Raw genomic sequence first — 24169 nt, 5'->3', positions numbered from 1 at the left:
CTCAACAGAGCAGCTGCTTAGTATGGGTGACAAATCACCTCTTTTCCGCTATGCGTCCTGAGACGGCATGCCTCAGAGCCGGCTCAAGATAACTCTTGCCCTGCTATAGTCGGCTTTAGAGGTGGGAGCTTTGAGGCAAACGGTGTCTGGGGTTTTTTTTTGGCGGACTATAGTTGTTTGGCCACTAAAGTTAGCACGTTTAGTTTTATTGATGTGTTCGTGAAACTATTTCTCTTTCCCTACGCGCCATTCGTCCTTGCGCATAGCCCTTTGATAGGACACTCCAATGCTCTGTTCGATGAAAAATACTAAATGACCAATCTTAACATAATAGTTTACTATATGGTATTCATAAAAACGCCTTTTCCCCTACCCGGATTTACCATGAAGAATAGAGATTTAGGTAGATTCCGTGAGAAAACACCCGAGGCAATGATCTGTGTCAGCCATGAAGTCAGTATTGCAGTCATCAGCTATCGACTCTTGCTTGAAGATGAACTCGAATGAAACTCAGGTTGGCAGAAGTGATGGCTATCCTGCATCGCCACAAGAATCAACTAGCGGCTATTCGACACGCTAACTTCTTACTAGGACGGCCATCTTCATTCTTCTCCTTAACCAACTTCCCGCCTGTGAATCTCCGCGGATCTTGGATCCAAATGCATGAGCCCGAGTTAGTTGCGGAATCAATTTCCGTGGGCCCGCATCGACTTATTGGGATCTAGTGGCACTAGTGCTAGGCCAAGATTGCGGGAACAGCAGTGATAAAAACGTGAAGACGTTCGGGCAAGACTCATGGAACAAAGTAATGCACGAACCAAATAGGGTCACTCGGGCATTCAATTATCATTCCCACCACGAAGAACAAAGAAACAAAGAACACAGCTTATTATCCCGCTTCGACGAAGCTATCAAATTTTCGGCATGGTGGAGCACGTTCGCATCGCATCCGCCTCCGGCTCGGTGACGGATAGACGGCATGGCCTGGCTAATCTAGCAAAAAATGAAGACATCAAATTCATCGTCGGTGATTGGATGTCAGAGTACAACATGACGACAAGAGGCGGTGGCAAAGTGGACAGCCTCGGCTCCTCGGACGAGTTTGAGCATTCATTCCTAGAAGCGTTGGAGCCAGCCCTCCCCGACCTAGCAACCAGGGCCATCAAGATTGTTGTCAATGCAGGGGCCAGCGATACTAAAAAGTTGCACCAAGTCGTGTCTGAAAAGATCAAGGCGGCAGGACTCCACTTGCAAGTGGCCTGGGTCGGGGGAGACGAGGTGTTCGACACATTCCAGAGGTCCATCAAGAACGGGCAAGAATATAAGAGTCTCACTACCGGTAAGATAATACGATGTAGGGTGAGTCTATGGTTCAGAATTCTAATTTTATCTCAGGCAAGAATATTTCCGACTGGGGTTTCCAGCCTATTTACGCGCAGTGCTATCTGGGAGCCTGGGGCATTGTCGAAGCGCTCAACCATGGTGCCGACATAGTCCTCTGCGGGAGAGTAGCTGACGCCTGTCCTACCATGGCCTGTTCTGCTTACACCTTTGGCTGGGGTCGGCAAGATTACCATCAACTGGCAGCATCATTCGTTGCGGGTCACTTTATCGAATGCTCGACATATGTCACAGGAGGCAACTTCAGTGGCTTCAAAAGTTTGCCGGGCTCTAGTTTAGACCTTGGATTCCCAATCATTGAGATGCAGGCCAACGGGCAATTTATTGTCACTAAACAGAAGTCCGGCGACGGGGTGGTCACTATTGACACCTGCAGGGCTCAGCTGCTCTATGAGATACAGGGACCTCTGTACTATAACTCGGACGTGGTTGCCAAGTTGGACCAGATTAAGCTTGAACCCGCGGGAGAGAACCGGGTGTAAGTCCTCAGAATCCACCGTCCTTCTTTAGCTCAACTGACGCTGCACGCAGACTCGTGACCAACATCGGGGCCCTTAGGCCTCCGCCCACCACAAAGGTTGGTCTCACGGCCAAAGGCGGCTACCAGGCAGAAGTGCACTACTTTCTCTGCGGCCTTGACATTGAAGAGAAAGCAGCCCTCTTGGAACGTCAAGTGCGTGCCAGTCTTGACGTGTCCAAGTACCACTGCCTCAAGTTTCGCGTCAACGGCCGTTGCCCCAAAAACCCAGCCAACCAGGACGCTGCCACTGTCGACTTACGAATCTTTGCACAAGCGAGGAATGAAAAGGATCTGTCAACGGCGAAGTTCTTGCGGCCCGTGACTGACACCATTATGCAGTCCTACCCCGGAGCGACGTTTGCAGTGGACACTCGACAAGCTGAGTCAAAACCTTACTACGAGTATTGGGTCACAATCATTCCCCAGGAAAGCGCCAAGCATGTTTGCCATATTCCATGGAAGGACCTTGAAATTCCAATCTCGGCGCCCACTGACACTGAAGATTTTATTTTTGACCAAGAATCGCACGAGACGAGTTGTCCCATAGATATCTCTGGCCTCGGAGACACCACCAAGGCTCCGTTGGGCTACATCGTTCATGCTCGCTCAGGGGACAAGGGCTCAGATTGTAATGTGGGTTTCTTTGTCCGCAACCCCGATGAGTGGGATTGGTTGCGGAGCTTTCTCACAGTGGCAAAAATCCGAGAACTCCTCGGCGAAGACGATACGGGTAAGCCCATATTCCGCTTCGAGCTCCCGAATATCGCAGGTAAGCGCTCTAGGTCCCAAACGATTGGTCATAAGAGTGGAATCCTCACTGACGGTGCTAGCTGTGCACTTTCTGCTAAAGGACCACTTGGACCGCGGTGTTTCATCTAGCTCAACGTATGATGTGCTTGGCAAGAATCTTGCAGAATATCTGCGTTGTAAGTTAGTGGATATTCCCAATGCATTCCTCGAACGTGGGCGGATCTAGATTTTGTTATTTAGCCAATGCAGAAACCTATCTACATACCTAATCCTACGTCGTACATCAGGACTGGGGGGTCTTATTACTTGAGAAATGATAATTCTTGGTCGTTCCGCTCATCTTTCTAATGACTTTCGAGTCTGTCCTCTGTCGCCTCGCAAGCAACTATTGCGTGAAGTGGTTTATCAAAATATGAGACTTAAAACAAAGTCTAAGGTTTTGAATGAGAGGGTTTTATCTCATACTACGAAGTAGCTCTTGTTTAGAAACGACTATTTAAAGTTGGAATTGACAGGAATTGTTATAAGCCGCCAGGGGCTATACCCACAGTCATATTGTCCACAAGCACAAGAGCGAAGCCTGCGTGTTTTTATTGACATATTGCCTCGCATTAAAGAGGACATAGTATAATTCAAAACCTATGATGGCATTTGCGGTGTAGCCGCGTGATGACAGTCATGTAAACCGAAACAACTGTATCGGAGTGTTCGACTATATTGAGCTCTTATGGAAGTATTTAAATAGATTAGGATTTTAATCCAAAGCTTCCACACGCAAGAGCCTTCGAACTTACTGTATATCCATCCCAGCATATGTGCATCGGACCCGGTGTGCAAATCTCAAATGTATCTATCCCAATGGGCAGGTGGCTCACTGTCTTAGGAGCTCCAGGGTCTTGGAGATGTACTCCCTACCCAAAGATAAATCCGCTTCACCGGGAATTTGAGATAGGGCGATGGCGCCCAAAGCTAGGGCAACAGTGAGGGACCTAGCGGATCCATATCCTGCTAACCAGCGGAGCGGCCAAAGGTAGGACCCATCAGAAAACTCAAAGTCCTTCCACTTAGGCCAAAATGTTGCCTGCCAGTATGAGCTAGCCAACCCAGGCCAGGCCGCAGCATTTCGGCCGGCCTTGTTAATGTACCAGTTGCTGCACCCAGCTGAGAAAACGGTCTCATCAAGGACGCCATCCAGGTCTCTCACAAACTGTTCTTCCGCATCTGCCTTAACTTCCATAATACGGCCGCGGCCATTCATTATGGGCTCAACCAGGGCGTTTGCTATGTAGGCAACCTGAACCTCGATGGCGTAAATAACGGAGTTAAAGGCAGGAAAGGTGTTTGGTCCAAAGCTATTGTTGCTATGTTAGTATCATGGCAACGAGAGAGTGTGTAATTGTAGAGGGAGATGCAGACTTACAGGATAGCGAAGTTCGGAAGGTCATGGACAAAACTGCCCATGTATGCCTGTGCTCCTCGATGTCCATCCCACTGATCCTGCAAATCCCTGCCATTCTTGCCAATAATCTTTATGGATTTCAGAAAAGACGCCACTTCAAACCCAGTGGCAAAGATAATGGCATCAAAGTCTGCCTCTGCTCCACTCTCGCTAACAATTCCGGTTTCCGTCAGCCGCTGAATGCCCTCGGGGCGCAGCTCAACGTTATCGCGATGCAGAGATGCCAGATATCCCGGGTCATAGATTCGTCTCTTACATCCCAGAGGAAAGTCGGGTACAATGAACCCATGATACTTCTTGGGGGCCTCGCTGTATATGTACTGTCTCGCCTCCTCCTCTATGGCAAGCCTCTTACTCACCTGGCTCTCGTTGGGTCCATAGACAGAGGCCAGCTGATCTGTTTTGAGAAACAGGTCAAGCCGATGGTACCTCTGCCAGAAGGGAAAGTAGCGGAAGCAAAACTTGTCGAAGCGGGAGAAAATTTTGTTGGGTCGTGGGTGGTACCATTGGGCGCTCCGGGCGTACTGCGTCAACTGGTCAACGTCTGGAGCTATCGAGGGCACGACCTGTGCAGCGCTGCAGCCGTTTCCAATGACTGCAACCCTTTTTTTGGTGTAGTCAAAAGAGTGATCCCACTCGGCGGTATGAAAGACTCTGCCCTGGTAGTCGTCCATGCCTGGGAACCTGGGCCATCTTGGTTGTGAGAAACCGCCGACAGCTGACAGGAGAATATCGCAAGACTCGGTAAAGACCTTGTTGGATCCATCGGTAGTTGAGAATTGGACCTCCCAATGATCCTTTACCCACCGGGCCTCGCGACACTCTGAGTGGAACACAAAGTGCGGACGTATCTCGAACTTGTCAACGGTGGATTCGATGTCTTCAGCGCACTCTTGTTAGAAAAGAAAGGCAAGAGGATCAACGGAAAAGAGGTTTACATTCCAGGATCTCCTTCTGATCAGCCAGAGCCTGTGTCCAGTTGGGATTGAGGTTGAAGCTGAAGGAGTATAGATGGATCGGCACATCGGATCCGCTAGAAAGGTACCGTAGTCAATACCTATGGGTTAACGGCATGCATTTGGAGCTTGCCTACCATCCAGGATATGTGTTTGCCCTCCACGTCCCGCCCAGCCCTTCTCGCTTATCATAAATCTTCGAACCAGTCAGATTGGGGACGCGTGTCATTTTGTTCCGACCAAGGCCGAGAACCTACCACAAAGTTATGATGCCCAAGTTTCCATTTGAGAGTGTGGGCCATGGCAATGGCAGCCACGCCGCCCCCGACAATTATTATCTTTGGCTGAGGCATTGTGGACTTCCGGGGGTTCGAATTGTGAGGCAAGGGGTCCGCAATACGCGGAGCTAGGATGGTCTATAATCTACATGGAGGCACGAGTGACTTGGACGCATTGAAATATCGACATTGATTCAATCCCCTGTCCAACTTTGTCCAGCCCGAGTCGGCGAATGCCTTTCAAGCCGCGGAACGAGATCGTTACCGAATACAAGGACGTTGCGGGTCAATTGGTAGATGGATCGCGGAGCTGTGCGCCGGTAGCTCCGGCGCCGAGTTCCACGGAATTAAATTCCGGAGACAGGGGTGGGACAGGAGGCCACCCACGAGAAGAATTTGGGCCTGAGTGCAGATGACGCTATTATCAAGAGCTGATAAACCTTGTAGGACGAGGGTGTAATATATCAATTTATCGCCGTCGACGGCAGTGGTCTCGATTAACCCCATATCCAACAAAGTGAGCCGAAACGTCAGAACCTTTTAGCCAAACATTAGAAAAATAGTAGGCATGAAAATGTCAACTGAAAATTCAATGCAGTTAAAACGTTAGGCTTTAATACCTCTCTAAACTAGGGGACTATTGATATCGTACAACGGCGGGTTTAATTAGCTTTATCGTCCTGTTGACATAGCCAACAGCTATCTGGGAGAGCGGTGTCGGGTACGTAAGTAAAGGTGTGTTGGCCCCTGAGTACCTAGAGATACGTTGAGTCCTACTGGCCCCACTGTATGAACAGCGCCCCCATGGGGGGAATGCGGGGTAATACGTAGCGGAGTCTTGGCCACACAGGTTTGGACGAAAAAAAGGGTCGGAGAGAGGTCCGGCTCCGGAGCGCCAGCCCAGCGTTCAATGCTCCCCCCAACCAACTCCCGCGTCTTATGCTCCGTCACACCGGGATAGCAACTCACCCATCAATCTATTTCTGGTACCGTATCGTATGACTTTGGATGCTCCACGTAAAGCGTAGAGTCTACAAGGCCAGCAAAATGGCTCCCGCTAAGCATGTTACGACTGCATGCCTTAACTGCAGGCGACGCAAGGTCAAAGTAAGTTTACCGTTGGGGCTCTTTTGATTCCCAAATTCTTTCCCATTCATCTTCTCCGCGGCGATACCCATATCTTTAATGAAATATTATTCGCTCATTACTCATGTGTTCCCGCAGTGCGACGGCAACGAACCCTGTGCCAACTGCTCCACCTCAAGCTTGACTTGCGAGTACAATGCGGAGGGTGACTTGAGGAAGTAAGCCATCTTATCTTGACGCGAAGCTGCCATCTCTTCTCGGCTGACTGGAAGGGGGTCTAGGTATTCACCAAAGAAGATAATCTCCAGCCTGGAAGCCCGTGTGGCTCAATTAGAGAGTATGCTCCGTGATAACAACATCGAGCAGCTCCCTACAGGAGGCGACGTGCTCCAGGCCACACTCACCACGACTCCTCCGATAGATGATGAAGGGGGTGAGTCAAGGCAAAGTTCGACAGACTTGAACAGAATATTGTCTGCTGAGTCTGACTTCACTGAGCCAACTCCAACTTCAAGCCAAAGCCCACCAAGAAACACATCTCCCGCCGGGACCACCGAAGCTCCAGCACTCCATCCTTTACCCAGCAGCAAACCAACGGCGCCAGATGATGGAAACCTTCAGGAACCGGATTCAATAGCATCTGTGCGCTCTGGCAGCCGCCAACCCTCGCTAGGTGGCGCTCAGTCCCCAGGGTTGTGGCCCAGCTCTCCAATCCCAGCCGCCCCAGGCTCCGTATCGACGGATAGACAAAGTCAATCAGAAATCTCTGACGAGGGAAGTGATGTAACCAGTCAGTTGGCTGCGCGCATGGGCTCCTTGCGTATTGCAGAAGATGGACAGCTACGCTACTACGGATCAACCTCCAACCTACACCTGCATCCCAACGGCTATCCATCCTTGTCTCGCCCCTCCATACGCCACGTATCCACCGAAGGGGACGATGTGTTGAGACGCATGGGGCTGGACCGTGCTGTTCCTCTTGTGCTGCAGATACACCTGGCGAAGCTCTATTTCGCCTGGGAGGATCCCGCAATCCATGCCGTTGACGAAAAGGCCTACTTCCAAGAGAAACGAAAATGGGACGCGGATCGGGAGATGACCCCCTACTACTCCGAAACTCTGAACAATGCAGTGTGAGACGTCCAGCACTTGTATCGATACATGGAAAGAGTTCTTGGCTGATTCCCTGAGCAGATGCGCAATGGGTGCCTGCCTGGCTGACCGTGAGGATGCCGACCCTGAGCTATTAGATCCTGAGTTCTACTCGTCTAGGGCAAAAGCACTTCTAGATATCGAGATGGACAGTCCGACTGTTGCTACAGTACAGGCCCTTGTCATCATGAGCGCAACCGAGGCCGCATTTACACGGGACTCTCGCGGATGGCTTTACAGCGGTGGGTTAACGTTGCACGCCATTGGTTTTCTTCTAGTTGTGGGTTAATACTGATTTTCTCCGGTATCAAAGGGATGGCAGCACGGCTAAGCGCAGACCTTGGCCTTCACTTAGACATTGCCGAGCAAGCTCGGCATGGGCTTTTGAGTCCCCGAGACCTGCACATAAGACAAACAGCGTATCAGGGAGTCTACATTCATGAAAGGTTTTAACCCAATCCACCTAAAACCCTACCTGCAACTTTCCCCATGCTAATCTTCTAAATGAAGTATGTGGGGCTTGTATGTTGGACGGCCAGGATGGATAGGAACGGTCACGGTCCCCCGACCAACCCCCCAGTTTGACGCCATGGCGGAGAAGATCTGGACACCGTACAGTCTTGGGGTTGAGGGCCAAGCCACCAAAGTCCATAAGATCCCTTTCCAGGTCGAAGATTGTGCAGACGCCAATGTATCACTATGCGTCTTCATGCGCCGCATCAGTGCCGCGCTGTGAGTTCAAAGCCCCTTACTTCAGACCTAGACCCCCGACTACTAACACAGGCATAGATACTCAGGATCAAATGCGACCAACGCTTCGCTTGTCAACTTCCTCGGCGAAATATCCCAAGAGCTGCAGAATTGGCACGATGCGCTTTCGCCCTCGCTGCGTGTTGATCATCCCGAAGCCGTAGCAAAAAGATGTGCTCCTGCTGTCTTTCAGCTCCAGTAAGCAGTCTTGCAAGAAACCGTTTGTGATATCCAGCTATTGACAGACATTTAGTATGCAATATGAATCCATGATAATCACTCTTTTTCGGCCATTCATGTCCAGCTCCATTGCTCATGACGGGTTGTCCTCTACATCGACACATGCTCGCGATGCTGTGCACCAAGACGCTGGTAGTCGTTGCGTGTCTGCCGCCCTGCAAATAGCCAAGCTTCTTCGCCGTTACAAAATGCAGCATTCCCTGAAGAGGATCAATTTGCAGGCCGTTCACATCATATTCACTGCGGCGTTGGTACTCATTCATGATGTATGCGTTCGCCCACATGTGGAATCGAGGCAATCCCTCCAAGAATTACAATTTTGCTGCCACGCGCTCGGGGAGATTGGTCAGTATTATGGAAGCGCTACCAGGGCACTCGAGACAATCATCCTTGTCAAGAGTGAGTGGCAACGACTAGCCTCCGCCAGACGCATTGAGCAATCCAGGTTGAAAAGGGCGAGTGTGAGCGTTTCCGAATCGCAGCCCGGGACCACCAATGGCCACGGGATCCAGAGAAAGAGACGGAACACAAACACTATTTTGCGAGAGGGACATCTTGACATGGCTATGTTCTCGACGCCCACCTTGTACTCCCCGGTCTTTGACGCTGGCTATTACCTAGGCTCGCAAGGCGGTCTCTCTGCACCGGCCGAAGATCTTTTGGCGTTTAATACTTTGCCTGGGATTGCCGGGCCAAGCCCTGGATTTGACGATCTGGTCAATGGTTCCTGGTTTGATTTACAGCAAAGCATATCTAATGGGGACATTAACCTGGACCTAGATGAGGACGACCAAAACCCTCCAGGTCTCAACCAGGGCAAATTTTCACTTCTCTAAGAGCCATGGAGTTCATTCTCAGGAATAAACAATAACAAGATAGAAAAGGGGAATTTGTGTATAATAATCTAATAAAAATATTCCCGCGCCTTATATTTGCTGGCTCCTAGGGTCTTAAGTAGTATCTCATTTATAATTACCCACTATCATTTCATATACCTGCTAGACAGCCCCGGAGTCCATCCCCGCGGGCCTCGGCTAGTCCACTGACGGGCTCCTTATCCCATCCCCCATCCACCAGCTCTGTTGGCTCCTCCCGAGCCGCCTGCTGCGTCCTAAGTATCTACTACGCCATCACGACCAGTGCGATTGCGGCCACGCCGCCGATAGAACTTCCCATGGCCCTCTTCGGCACGCCGATTGAACTGCTGGCGTCGGTGGCACCGTGGGTCGCTGTCGCTTGTGTCGAGGACAGGCTTGTGTCATCATGGTTGCTTATAGATGGCGTCGGGGTGGACGTGTACGGTCGCACATTATACAAGGTCCACAAAGGATACATTTATGGAACATCACCGCATCACCGCACGGCGATATGTACTTGGGATTGGAGTAGATAGCAACTTACGAAAGGCAACCAAGGATCGGTGCTTATTGGTATAAGCATAAACGGCAGCCACGTTTAAAACGGAATAAACATCGCCTTTCATATTCCTTATAAGGGTCGACTTAGAACTCTTAACTTACTAATTAAGGAGTCTATTTTAAATATAATAGTGTGCAGACTACTTACATCTATAGGGAGATGATATTTGACCGAAAAATGTAATGTATAAATAACACACTATCACGCTTAACCTTGTTTTTAGTAGAGCTACCAGATAGCTAGTTCTTTCATCCTCCGTCAAAGAATAACAAATATCTAGCGCTTGAAATTGAGTAGAAGAAGTTGGTGCATAGTCTGTCTTAATTATACATCGAAAGGGACCGCATGAGTTTCCGAAGCACGCTTGGCTAATTAGACCATGGTGCGGAAGAAACAAAGATAATGAAATATGCGGGTACCCGGACTTTTCAGTATTCATTTTTATGCGAGAGTAAACATTAGTGGGCCGTGGTAGTGATAGCGAAATATGGGAACAACCCGGCCGTCATGTCTCGGGATTCGACTTCCGCCGCGCCATACACACAGGGAATATTTAGAACCTCGGCCCATCACACCACAACTTGCCAATCCGGCACTTGTGGTGTTATGATGCCGTGCTAATTTATGCCAAGCACAAGAATGGTAGACAAACTCGCAGACAGACCCGCCAGGGCCGGAGTCCGGAGAGCGGCCTGGGCATGCCTCAACTGCCGCCGCCGCAAGGTTAGGTGCGACGTGACAAGGACAGGCGAGGACCGGCCTTGCACAAATTGCCGACTCGACAAGGTGGCATGCAAAGTTATATGTCGTTCAAGACACCGGTAAGTATATGGCTATGTTCTTGCCCCGTACTGTCGTATCATTGACATGTAGGCCGTCTTACTTAGGAGCCTCAATGGAGATGATTTGGCTAGCCCGGCTGCTGAACCTGAAGTAATCCAACATTCGACGGTTACATCCATACCCCGGGGAGCCAGCGAGAAGTACAGGAGGATCGGGGCCGGGGAAGGTCATGGAACTCATGAGTTGATGAGAAAACGGCGTCCCACAGTTGCTAGTCGAAAGCCGGGCACAAGAGGGGCAACTCAACGTTCTACGAATAGGTCCTCAGGCTCTTCGTTTACGGCCAAAACGCAGGCATGGACTGAGCTGAGCCCGCCTGCAGCATGGCTGACTTCTAACAACGACGGTGCCATCACTATGCTTCGGTCGGAAGGATGCTTTAGTATTCCCAGTGCCCCGCTGCTGGCCGAGTTTCTGAAACAGTATCCTATTCACGTCCACCCAATGCTTCCAATATTAGATGAATCCACGTTCAGGAAATTGAAAGAGTCACACGATTCTTGTACATATCAGGATGACTTGGCGCTTCTCCTTCTCCAGGCATTGCTGCATGCCACGAGCACGGTAAGTACTTCATACTTCCACATGCTTTATGATATGTTAGACTTACACTCTGCATTAGTATGTTTCTACGAAAACACTCGACGTTCTGGGGTTTGGGAGTGCTCGCGCTGCAAGCGCGGCGTTCTACACAAGGGCCAAGGTTAGTTTGAACCTACAGCAGCATCCATGATCTCACGACTTACCCATTCATTGCCACAGATGCTCTACAATTATTCATCCACAGAGAACCATTTGCTTTTGTCACAAGCAGCGTTACTCCTGACCCACGGGTGCCCAGACGTCATCCCGGACCAGGAGAAACCTACCAATACCGCTTGGCTCCAGGTCGCCATCGGGCATGCCCGGGCAATTAGTGCAGACGCCTATGATGACGCTAGCAGTGAAGAAGGAGAAACGACTCGAGATGAGGAAGTATACCACGATAGCTTGTGCCTCAAGCGTCTGTGGTGGTGTTGCATAATTCGGGATCGAATCATCACTTTGTGTTTTCGACAACCCATCCAGATCTGTCAGGCTGACTTCGACTTCGTAAAGAAGAATCCTCTTGGATTAGCTGATTTGAAAGGTGATATGGACGGTGTAGAAGCCTATTCTGCCCAGTCCAAGAATGTTATTGTTGGCATTACTACCTTGCTCGCGGAATTATGCGTCCGTCTCACAGATACGCATGAGCTCGTATATGGCTACAGCGGAGAAGACGCATTATCAAACGCCTATGGAAATGTCTCCAAACGCATCGGTGCTGCCAAAATTCATCTGAGGAATTGGTACAAGACGGCGAGTTTGACTTTGTCAGGATGGGAAGATGAGATTCCGGGGATTCCAGAGGAGCAGCGCAATATGATCAGTCTATGGACCAACCTACTGTGGGTCTATTACGAGTAGGTCTCCCATGTTCCTTCTAATTAGCAAAGAAATAGGCTAATAAAACTGTACAGATCTGGACAATTGGCACTATGCAACTTCAGCCTTTGTTTGGCCGCCTCGCGAGCACCCACACCGGGCGCCTTGTCAACTCCTTTCGATTTGACCATCGGCCGAGATCATAATGATCTCTACGGTTCTATGGAACATATTATTTCCTGCTTGCGGAAGATATTGGAACGCCCCGTGTCCCACTGTCTCCCGAGTAGTGTTGTTTGGTGCTCAGCATTTCCCTTGGCTTTGCACATGCTCGCTGTAAAGCGACCCAAATCCGAGAAGGCCAACCACCCAACTCCAGGCTTGGCTACAACCGCGGCCAGTGTGCAAAGCCAACTTGACGTCCTCCTTCAAGTAATGAAGGTCTGTCGACCAATGCACGAGGGAGTCGACTGGATTTCGAGAACGATCATGTACTTTATGGAATGCACGTACTTTGACGATACCTTTTCCACCTCAGACAGTCTATCCCCCACCAGGACTGTGCCGTGCAGACCATTTGATACAAACAAAACACCCGTCGACATTTTTCTTAACAACCCTACCTACTATATTCGCATGGTATTGACCATCGACCTCAGCATCCGAGAGAATCGACTTCCCGAAGAAACGGACTTCCCAGCCAGCCTAAGGAGCCTCATATGCTCAACGGGATGTTTCATGCCAATAATTTTTGAGCAAAATGATGCGTCGTCAGGCGAGGAAGAAAGCTTGATGTCCCTAGATGGACAGGGCTCACAGGAGGTTGATGGCGAACAACTGCCTCCCGACAAGCACGTGGACTGGTGGGTGCAGCAGGACAGGGCGCTATTCTTTGGTTTTCAGATGGGATTAGGACATTGAAAGGCGCTCGCTGCAATAAATTCACTAGTTAAACATTCTTTTCTCAATTCTTCGTATTGACTCTTACTTGTTGGTGTTCCCAATTCCTCCGCAGAGCGCGTGGGTACGGAGCCACCATCGGAAATCAAATCCGAAAGCCAAACGCCTCATCCCAAAAGACATTGATATAATGAGGCCAACGCCATTTCACTGTACACATCTGCTTTTTCCCCGGGTAGGACCTCGAAATATTGAAACCATCACAGCGCAATAATGGACGAAGAAATCAAGCCATTGGAAGCCCCAGGCGTTCACCTTCCTCAGGGCTCAATATCATGCTCTGTCGCCGCCGTCAATACCACGTGCTATCTCACCGTACCAGGGAATACCCTCGTCGAGCCGGCAATCCGTGGCCATGAGTTCATGAATTTCCCGACCATTGCATTTCTCATCACACATTCTCCCACTGGCAGACGCCTCATGTTCGACCTCGGTTGTCGGAAAGATTTCTGGAACCTCCCGTCCATCATCTCGACTACTATTGATGAAAAGGTCCCTGGAATCAAGGTGGAAAAGAATGTTTCCGATGTCCTCCGTGATGGCGGCATCAGCCTGGAGTCCCTGGAGGCTGCCATCATCAGTCACCACCACTATGACCACATCGGCGATGTCACAGCCTTTCCCAAAAGCATGAATCTCGTGGTGGGGCCAGGTTTCCGAGACGCATTTCTCCCTGGATACCCAACGGCACAGCAGAGCCCTGTTTTTGAGGGAGCATTCGACGGACGCATTGTCCAGGAACTCGACTTTTCCAACTCGCCGAATGTGGCAGGATATCATGCCCACGACTACTTTGGCGACGGCAGTCTCTGGATTCTCAATACCCCAGGGCATGCCATAGGTCACATTTCCGCCTTAGTGAGAACGGATAGTGAACGGTTCATCTTTCTCGGAGGTGACATTTGCCACTTTGGCGGCTCTTTCAGACCGACGCCCTATGTTCCGATGCCGGCTGTTCTTCACCCGGATGATCTTGGCCTTTCCCTTACCAGCTCGTCCGGTTGCTTGTGCTCGGAATTCCTCGCATGCCATCCCCAGAATTCCAGAATTAAGCCATACTATCGGCCCTGCGGTCGCGAAGACTCATGGTATCATGACCCCCCTGCCGCCTCCCGCAGTATCGAGCACTTAAAGGCTCTTGATGCAAATGACAAGGTCTTTGTCTTGATTGCACACGACCCAGCAGCCTTGGACGTACTGCCATTTTTCCCGAATGGGAATCTGGATAACTGGTATCAAATGGGATGGAATAAACGTCTGCGCTGGAGGTTTTTGCTTGAGCTACCTATAGGCGGCAAGCCTCAGGAGTTCCTTGTCGCAGGTACCTTCAAAGATGGGAATCTAGTTAAACTAATTCAGCGAGCTGATTAATTGTATAATCACTATGAGGGATTATACTTTTTTTTTTTTAATACTAGACCGTATAAACGACCACTACCGACACTATAGGGGTACCTAGTAGGCAGAGCTGCGCAGGGTAGGCTGCACCGTCAGGTATATTTGTATGAAAATGCCTCGGCTGTGGCTAAGGGGTCTTAATCAAACCAACGAAAATCTACTAGAAATACTTTTTGCAGCCATACATCGATCAAGCTTTCAGATATAGGCTCTCGGATTGCCGAGCAGGTAGAAGATTACTAGTGCACTGTTAGGGAGTGGTGGGAGGCAGATCTAACATCGTAGTCTTTGCCGCCGCGATGACTATCACCTACCTAGGTATTGAAACAAATATACTAAGTTAGTCTAAGCTTCCCCTTTACGCTGAATCATTAGTTAAAGTATATTATTATACTAATATCTTCCTATATTTCTATATTATTATTATATATATATAACCACCTAAGTAAATCACTTTTATATTATCTATTATTGGGGTTTTGTAGAAGGTAGTCAGGTATATATTGTTAGCCTGGTCATTATGAGGCGGCACGTGACGCGGGCTACGGCCCCCTTACCCCGCCTTAATAATACCGGCCCTCTGGGATGCGACGGCCGGCCCGTATCTGTTTTAATATCGCTGCCCTAATTTTATACTTACGAAAGACTCGCAACTGCCAATATGCCATCGTATGAGGTACGCCCTCACTGCACCGTCGAGGATGGCAGGGCTGTGGCTGCCTGCAACGCCGCCGCCTTCTGGGGCGAGATATGGTGGAGACTCCTATGGCCTGGCCAGACGCTCGAGTCGGTGACTGCTGCTATTGCCGACCGCACCCCGCGCAATCTTCTCCAGATGCGAGGTGTCCGTCGGCATCAAACTGTCGTGGATACGGAATCTGGAGACATTGTAGGTTATGCACGATGGGTCCTACCGGACTCGCATAATGGGAGGTGGCTGGAGGCTCAGACCCCCGACGTGGACGCTACGGCAAAAGATGGGTTCAAGAAGGCTTTTGACGATGCTGCTTATGAGCCGCGGGATGATATGGATGATATGGATGATCACTTATGGGAGTGGCGAAGCAAATACGACCGCGAGGATTGTCTCGGTATGTAGGCATCTTTGACTTGACACTTGTATGAATTGGCATTGCTGATTAGACCTTGTCTCCTCACAGAACTTGATTATCTCGCTGTTCATCCTGATCATCACCGGAAAGGCATTGCTACGATGCTTGTGGAATCCGGCGCCAAGGTAGCAGCAGATCTCGGGCTTGATATCGTGGCCATAGCCATGGGCAAATCGGCTCACGACTTGTGTCTGAAGCTCGGTTTTGAGCAACTTGAACATGAGAGCCAAGATCTCTCGACGTATGGGGAAGAGGGCGTATATGATACCTATTATCTGCTGAAGCGCGCAACGAAGGAGGTCAAGGCTAGTGATTCCGAGCCGTAGCCTCGCAGGTACATGAATTCCGAGACAATCTGCTGCCAAGGTTCTTGTTTCATCTCACTGGTATCTGCTCTTGACTTGGCACGCCGGTTACCCGTAAAAGGGTGCAGCAAAACAGGGGTCTTATCTTCTTACCAGGATGAACGGCTCTCGCTGTTGGTTTTATCTCGAACTCGTTGGTAGGACCCCGGGTCCCCGGCTGTGATATTATGACATATCATTCTGGTATACTATTAGTCCATAGTAGTGCTGACGGCCTCAATTGGGTTTCCCAGGTGAAGCAGCATCGGGACCCTGGAAGCTTACGGCAATGTCCACCAATCTGGATGTTCCCATACCGAACTGCCAATATAACGCGCACATGGGCATAGTTTGCGGGGAAGTCTCGAAGGACTAGGGCGAGCCAACCAATACCAAGCCTGCCGGCCTTCCCAGCTTAAGGGTTCATCAGGTTTCGGGCGCATCCATTCATAGGCCACGCACCTTACCCCGCCTACTGGCAACACCATTATCTCGTTATCAATCAGGAGGTCAAGACCCCTTCTCTGCCTGATGTGTAACGTTTCTGGCTGGATCTTTTGCTAGCCCCTGCAATCTGCTGATTGCCTTGGTCTGGACTCTTGACCTGGTCTTTCGTCCGTCACGGGACCAAGCTGCGTACCCGTACAGCATAATATACCTATGCGCCCCACCGACAGAGCGCAGCCCAACTACAAGTAGTACGAGTACTCTGTACACCACGGACGTTGCTTGGGTCAACATTCTGTCTGTGCTTGAACAGGGGATGTACAACTTAATATACCCTGCTGCCCATTGAATATTTTTGTTCGCCACCTGGAACAGAGGCTGCAGAGATGGCTTCCGACAGCGTCGAGGCCGCGCCAGCGGAGAGACCAGCAGCCATTGACCAATCTCTGGAGAAGATGCAACACGACGTCGAGAAGCTCCGTGCAGCCCACCGATGGGATCCTAATCTGCCGCAGGAGAAGGCGGATGAGATTACGGCAGCAATCCAGACCGGCGAGCCGGAGACGATTGCCGAAGTCGAGAAGGACTTCGCAACCAAGTCGCCCTACGAGGAAGTCCGCGCCGCTGTCCGCGAAATTGACAACGAGGAGTACGCCAACACGCTCAGGGCATGGGTTATCGGCCTGCTCTTTGTCACCGGCGTTTCTGGCGTCAACATGTTTCTGAGCATGAGGAGCCCGGCCATCTCGATTCCGGCCGTCGTAGTTATTCTCGTCACGTACCCCGTCGGCCTTATCTGGGCCAAGGTGATGCCGACGCACAAGTTCAAGGTCTTTGGTCGCGAGTGGACTCTCAATCCGGGGCCCTTCAGCGTCAAGGAGCATGCAGTCATCACTCTCATGGCCAAGATCACGGCTGATTACCCCTACTCAACCAACGCGCTAGAAGCCCTACAGGCCCCATCCCTATACAATCACAGCCTTGGCTGGGGCTTCGCCCTCATGTTCACCCTCAGCAGCCAGATTATCGGCATTTCCATGTCGGGAATGTTCAGACGGTTCCTTGTCTGGCCGTCGGCCATGCTGTGGCCCGGGCAGTTTGCCACCACTTCGCTGCTCTACACGATGCACGACAAGACCAAGGCCGACAGCCCGAATGATGTAAACGGATGGAAGATGTCGCGCTATCGCTGGTTCTGCTACATTGCTCTGGGCTCTTTTGCCTACTACTGGCTACCTGGTGTTCTCTGGCAAGGTCTTTCTGTATTTGCATTCATCACCTGGATCAAGCCCAATAGCGTCGTCGTCAATCAGCTGTTTGGAGGAGTGACGGGACTGTCCCTACTGCCAATCACATTTGACTGGACTTACATCTCGGCCTATCTCGTCAACCCGCTGCTCTCGCCGTGGCACTCTCATTTCAACTGCATCATCGGGCTCGGCATCTTTGTTATTATCCCCACTATCGGCTTGGCCTACACCGGGGCTCTCTACTCGGATTACCTACCTATTAACACCTCACGAACTTTCGACAATACGGGCCAAAGGTATAACGTCTCGAGGATCCTCACGCCCGAATTTACGCTCGATGAGGAAGCTTACCGTGAGTATTCCCCCATGTTCCTCGCGCCGACCTTCTTCCTCAACTATGGCCTCTCCTTTGCAACACTGCTGGCCGCGCTTGTCCACACGTTTCTCAACCATAGCGGGGAAATCTGGTACCGTTTCAAGGCAGCCCGCAACCAGGAGCCGGACGTGCACATGACCATGATGAAGAAGTACAAGGAGGCACCCGACTGGTGGTACGCCTGCGTCTGGCTCTGCGCCATGGCCCTTGGTCTGGCCACCGTCCTCGCTTACCCGTCGCAGCTCCCCTGGTGGGGTTTCATCGTTTCGTGCATTATTGCCTTTGTTTTTATTATTCCCTTGAGCATGATCTACGGCATGACCAACATCATGATCTCTCTCAATGTCTTGTCCCCTTTCCTAGGAGGATATATCCTGCCGGGGCGTCCCATCGCCAATATGCTCTTCAAGGTCTTCAGCACCATTGTCCTGGGCCAGGCTCAGACTTTCAGTAGCGACCTCAAGTTTGCGCACTATATGAAGATTCCTCCGCGTACTACTTTCTTCTGCCAGATTGCCGCTGCCATCTGGTCAGTCTTTGTACAGATCTCTGTTATGGTAGGCTCTCCCCCTTCTTCTATATGTGACCCCCGAAACAACTCCGTGTATACTAATCCTCCTCTTCTTTGGAAATAGAACTGGGCCCTTGGGAACATCCCTGGAATCTGCGAAGCCGACCAACCTAGCAATTTTACCTGCCCTAACGGCAGCACCTTCTTCTCCTCAAGTATCGTCTGGGGAGTCATTGGGCCCGCCAAATTCCTCGGCGCGGGTACCATCTACGAGTCAATTCACTACTTCTGGATTCTCGGCGCCGCACTGCCCCTCATCTTCTACTTTGCCTCGCGGCGGTTCCCCAAGTCTATTGCGCGCTTCCTGCACGCGCCAGTCATGCTGGGATCCATGGCATGGCTCCCGCCCGCGACACCGCTCAACTTCTCAACATGGGCCTTTGTCGGGCTCACGTTCAACTGGTGGATCCGCCGCCGCTGGAACGGATGGTGGAAGACGTACAACTACATCACGGCTGCAGGCATCGACGTCGGATTGATTGTCTGCACTCTAATTATCTTCTTTGCGTTTACGCTCCCGGGGATAAGTGTGCCACAGTGGTGGGGCAATGTCAAGGTGTTCGAGACTTTGGTGAGTTGCCCAATCTTCCATTCCTCAATAAGTTTCTTGCAGTGGATTGTGAATGTGTCTGTGTGTCAGTCCCTGAAGGTTTCCCTAACTGAACGGTATGCATATAGGATGCCCTCGGAATTGCTATAAAGAAGGTTGTCCCAGAAGGTGAGACTTTTGGTCCAAAGAGCTGGTAGGAGTCTACTCAAGAGGACGATGAAGGTCTTCTTTATAATTACTGACTAACCGCCTATGGCTGCTCGCCTGTTCAATGTTCTTACAATTTCAGATAAGTGTTTTGTAAGGAAGCTTTCTAGTTAATGAAACATAATCATGTATGATTAAGGGTAATATTCTCGTAGGTCCAAAGACAGCCTACGTGTTCTACAAGGAGGCCCTCGAGAATCTCCACCCCCAAGTATGAGCTCTAATAGGAATTTTCTCAGTGATGTCGTGTCTCCACCCCATCTTGACTATGGAGGATGCTGCGAAGATGCAGACTGAGCTCTGTCTAAAGGTTCTCTACGAAGGAGCCAACGGGGTCAACATTGCTCTCAGTGATTTGGTAGGAGACGTCTTGTTTAGTATAGTTTGTCTCCTGGACTAGTTACTACAAATAAATGAAGGAGAGAAAAGCACTCCCGCTAGCAAATTCCAGAGTAAGTAATCCATCCGAGCCCTTATCGACAAGGTGTTTCCACTCATCTAGGCTCCGCTCTTTTGCGTTCAGCGCCGTCATCATATGTATATCGATTGACCGCCGACTACGCTGATCTACTATAGAGCCTTCATTGGGAGGCAGGAGAATGGTGTCGTTGATAACTAGACGGGCACCTTTTTTCATTGACGGGACGAGGTTAGCGAGGATCTTCACGCAGCTCTCGTCACTCCAGTCATGGAAGATGCGGGCAAAGAAAAACACATCGGCCGTGGTCTGAGGCTGCGGGGTGAAGAAATCATAGACCTGGAATGTGAAACGATCGCAGACATCCTGTGGCAGGGCCGGGGCTGATTTGATAGTCCCTTCGAGATCCTGCACAACACATCGTAGCTGTGGAGCAGTGCGAGCGATGCTAACCGCCTTATGGCCGTAGCCTCCGCCTACGTCGACGAGTATAGCGGGACCGAGTGAGTTCCAATCAAAGTCCAGAACTTCCTGCTCGTGCAGGCTTGAGTAGAACTTCATGGCGTTCCCGAAGCGCGCGACCAGTGATGGATGGTACGTCTCGAACCATTCAAAAAGACCCAAATCAGTCTTGTTCATGAGGTGAAATCCCGTGTGGTTTGGCGCATCGCTCCCCGGCCACTTCTGGAAGCCATCGACCATATGCGCACTGATCGGGAACATGTCCTCCATGATATGGCCCATCCAGTCTCTTTTCATATCATCCGACGCCAGGGCTCTGGAGAGGCTGGTATGGGCAACACCGTCCTCGGTTTCTTGGAATATATATATCGTCATGGCGTAGCGCAGCACGCGCTGAAGCCGACCGTGGTCGAGCCCGCACCTTTGCGATAGCTCTGCATAGGAGATGGCCCTGTCGATGGGGACATGCTCGGGCACATTGTACGTAGAAATGACACGGAGGACATTGGCGTCGTGTTGCTACAAACTTGTCATCAGCCTCCTGGCACCAAATCCCGGATAATCACGCTTACCGAGAGCATGCTGAGTTCGAACAGCGCCCGGTCCGTGCCGGCAGTCAGCAGATGCAGTTGGTTGGTAGCATCTCGGAGTTCAAGGCGGGCCTGCTGCATCTCCTTGTTTCCAGCTGGCAGAAAGTCGCTGGTTGTGCCGCCGCTCGCTCCTAGAGACGGTTGCGGGAGATTCTCCCTTGAGAGAAAGTCATTGATGTACTGTGTCCTTGAACTGATGATCTGCGACAGCTCAACCATCGATGCTGGTTTGTTGGTCATTTTGCGGGTGTTGAAAGCGGACGCTGCCCGTCATGCGCATACTCACCGCAGCTGAGTCTGTCTGTATCGGAGCCTGCATCGAAGCCGCATTCATCGACATTATAGGCACAGCTTGCGCGCGTTGGACCTCCATGGTCGAGACCGCCTTGTGCTTTCTCGGCGTCTTAAGCCCCCAGGGGGCCTCCGCCACTCCCCCACTCCTCCTCACCCATGCTAACTCCAGGGTCCTAAATAGCGCAGTTTGATGCGATTACTATCACACATTTCCGGACTAAGAGGCAGCATCTCGGAGGAAGGGGCGTGTGCATGATCGGCTCCCTATCCTTGCATTTGATGCACAGATTTCCCCCTTTTCAGCAATCTATGAGTATTGTATGATGATCCGCTAATCCTAATACGTATACGGATGCTACGGATGCTGCGCCTCAAGCGCCATGCCCCATCACATTTACCAGGATTACGCTCCATTGCACACTATTAGATCGCCAGGCGTCCGATCACTGCATGCACCTTTTTGGCGCCAGGCCTCTCTCGCGGCACAAAACGATCCATCCAGATCCCAACACTCTCCGGACCAACCCCCTCTGCTATGGCTATTCTTCCAGCAAACCGTCGCATCAGAGTAGCGAGCCCGATGTAGATCTCAGCGTCCGCAAGATGCATCCCGACACAGTTGCGCGGGCCCCGCGCAAAAGGGACCAGATACCGCGAAAGCAGCTTTCCTGAAGGTGCACGCGGTTGGTACGGCTGCTTAAGAGGGCAGCCATCGGGAACAAAGCCAGCAGGCAGCCATCGCGTCGGGAGGAATTCGTGAGGATTCGGGAAGATCAGGGGGTCGAAGTGGACGTCCCGAATAGACATGCTGAAAGCCTGGTTGAGCACCAGGGGATTGGCAGGGAAATGAGGCGTTGTAGATCGGAATACCCGGGGAGAACGTTGACTCGTGCCAATGCCAATACGCTCAACTGGGCGGAAATCCTTAGTCCTCGAACACGATAACTTCGTCACATAACAAAAGCCGGAGTATGAAGTTCGACTTACCCTCCTTGACACACGCCGAGAGGTACGGGAGCTGCATCAGAAATTCATAGCTCGGCATCTGGGATGGATTGGGGATTGCAGCCTTGAGCTCGAGCTCCAACTGCTGTTGGACAGAGCTGTCGGCGAGAATATGGTAGCTTCCAACGGTGAGAGCGCGATATATTGTTTCGACACCTGCTGCAACAACACCTATGGCTTCCTCGCGGAGCCTGTCGAGAGTAAGGTCGGCGGGAGGTAGGCCCGACTGGAGAATAGTGCTAAGCAGGGTATCGGGGAGGTCAGTTTTTGGGGTATCCAGAGGTTTCTCAGCAGCTTTCTTTATTTCCCGAACTTGGTCTGTAACTGCCTACCCCGTAATTGTTAGAGGAAGAGCATTCGAATTGGTATCAAAACCTACTGATTTAAAAAGTATGACGGCCTCCATCTCTGGTTGCAGCCTTATGTTCAGCCAGTCTGGTAAATGCATCAACAGGCTGCCGATCAATGGGAACTGAGTGACAATGTGAAGAGGCTCAAGGAGGTTTGCCATGCCTGTGACGAACATGGACTGGAAGTTTTCCGTCTCGATGAAGCTGAATGAAATCCCAAGAGCATACTTTGACACCACGTCGGAGGCAACACAACCCCACATCGCATTCAGGTTCAGAGTATTGCCGGTTCCGCCATACCTCGCGTCAATGATATCGCATACACGATCTATGGCCGCCTGGATTGATTCACTGGATGCAGCGACCTTTCGTTTGGAGAATACTGGGTTCATGGCCGCTCGACGTCTGCGGTGGGTGTGGTGATCACTAGTGAAATGAGAAGATTGAGGAATGCCGAAGCGGTTGGCAAGGACCGAGCGACGATCAGCAACATGAGTGCTCGAGTAGAATGCTTCATAAAGCTCAGAATCCCTAATATGCACCTCATGTGGGCTGATTCGTACAGCAGGGCCTTTAGTTGTTAGTTGGACAATGCCCCAGTTGGTCTCATAGGGTCATACTTGCCGTATTTCTCATGCCATTCATCGATTCTGAATATAAACTGACCGCCGTCTCCTCGTAGTTCGTAGTAGGTCTCGACCCATTGCGTGAGTGCTGCGAGCTTTGGCCCGGGGTACTGGCTCAGAGGGCTTAGCCAGAGGCGGTAGATGACAAGAGAGCCCAGGTATAAGCAGGATAGGCCGAGTGCAACCACTAAGCCGCTTGGCAGCGTTATGTCCATAGGCCGCGTGGCGCATCGGGTCGACCATATCTCGATCATGGTTAAAACTGGTGTTTAACAGAGTTCAGTGATGAACGCTGACGGCATGTGAGCCATGACTTTATCTTGGTGCCGTCAAGGGTAGCATCCGTATAACTCGGACATCTGGGACCGTGGGCCCTAGCAAATGTGGCGTAACCGATATCGGCAAGTGGGTAAGCGAGGGCCCAGAGCACCACATTTACCCGAGACAACAGTCAGCCCTAACCATTCTGGGCCTCCACCTGGATGTGACGAGAATCCCCTGCATCATACTAGCCATCCCTTACCCTGCACCCTCTACTCATACCAAGTTAGATCAAAGTTACCCGAGCAGAGCGAACTCTGGCCCTGGTAGCCTCAACACAGAGTTGATTCGGGAGAACGATCTGCTGCGGACAGGCATGTCAGCTGGACCCCGCGTCCGTAGATCTAATGTCGCATCCGCAAGGAACCAGCAATTGTCACAGAGACAGGGGTAAATAAATAATACCACATCTGATAGCTGTGGATGAGCCAGCACATTCCACTCACCAGCACATTTAGCGTTTCCTGAACCTCAGTTGGAGAGATTAACTAAAGGATTTGCAGGTGTCCCTTTAGAGGCCTTTGGCGATGAGATGTAAGGCTGCGGTGGGCGGTTAACACGGCACTGATCCTTCAGGTAGGGAGCAGTGAGGTCGGCCGCACCATGGCCGACCCACGCCTCCTCGGC

At 51.0% G+C, this 24169-nt stretch overlaps 5 protein-coding genes across 5 annotated transcripts; 3 read left to right on the top strand and 2 right to left on the bottom strand.

The window, feature by feature from the left end:
* Positions 1–1050: 1050 nt before the first annotated feature.
* On the top strand, positions 1051–2851 carry ACO1O0_008533 (acyclic terpene utilization AtuA family protein; the record flags this gene model as incomplete). The annotated part of the gene is given in 6 exon segments (XM_083197897.1): positions 1051–1124; positions 1158–1339; positions 1396–1879; positions 1933–2690; positions 2704–2806; positions 2836–2851. 6 exon segments carry the CDS (start codon positions 1051–1053, stop codon positions 2849–2851), a joined length of 1617 nt encoding a protein of 538 aa, XP_083047365.1.
* Positions 2852–3542: 691 nt separating this feature from the next.
* Positions 3543–5204, bottom strand: ACO1O0_008532 (flavin-containing monooxygenase; the record flags this gene model as incomplete). The annotated part of the gene is made up of 4 exons (XM_083197896.1): positions 3543–4023; positions 4092–5010; positions 5069–5163; positions 5200–5204. The coding sequence occupies 4 exons, from the start codon at positions 5202–5204 to the stop codon at positions 3543–3545; spliced, it is 1500 nt and encodes a 499-aa protein (XP_083047364.1).
* Positions 5205–15280: 10076 nt separating this feature from the next.
* ACO1O0_008531 (GNAT family N-acetyltransferase) lies at positions 15281–16057 on the top strand (the record flags this gene model as incomplete). Its single annotated transcript, XM_083197895.1, has 2 exons — positions 15281–15710; positions 15780–16057. The coding sequence occupies 2 exons, from the start codon at positions 15281–15283 to the stop codon at positions 16055–16057; spliced, it is 708 nt and encodes a 235-aa protein (XP_083047363.1).
* Positions 16058–16908: 851 nt separating this feature from the next.
* ACO1O0_008530 (uncharacterized protein) lies at positions 16909–19693 on the top strand (the record flags this gene model as incomplete). The annotated part of the gene is made up of 4 exons (XM_083197894.1): positions 16909–18705; positions 18784–19290; positions 19398–19437; positions 19632–19693. 4 exons carry the CDS (start codon positions 16909–16911, stop codon positions 19691–19693), a joined length of 2406 nt encoding a protein of 801 aa, XP_083047362.1.
* A 186-nt stretch (positions 19694–19879) lies between these two features.
* ACO1O0_008529 (uncharacterized protein) lies at positions 19880–21186 on the bottom strand (the record flags this gene model as incomplete). Its single annotated transcript, XM_083197893.1, has 2 exons — positions 19880–20875; positions 20929–21186. 2 exons carry the CDS (start codon positions 21184–21186, stop codon positions 19880–19882), a joined length of 1254 nt encoding a protein of 417 aa, XP_083047361.1.
* Between the last annotated feature and the right edge of the window lie 2983 nt (positions 21187–24169).

Source organism: Amphichorda felina (assembly GCF_050947745.1).
Source record: "Amphichorda felina strain 45539 chromosome Unknown scaffold_8, whole genome shotgun sequence".
NCBI classification, from domain to species: Eukaryota; Fungi; Ascomycota; class Sordariomycetes; order Hypocreales; family Bionectriaceae; genus Amphichorda; species Amphichorda felina.
The sequence above is the reverse complement of the archived record's forward strand: the minus strand, read 5'-3'. Positions and strand labels throughout refer to the sequence as shown.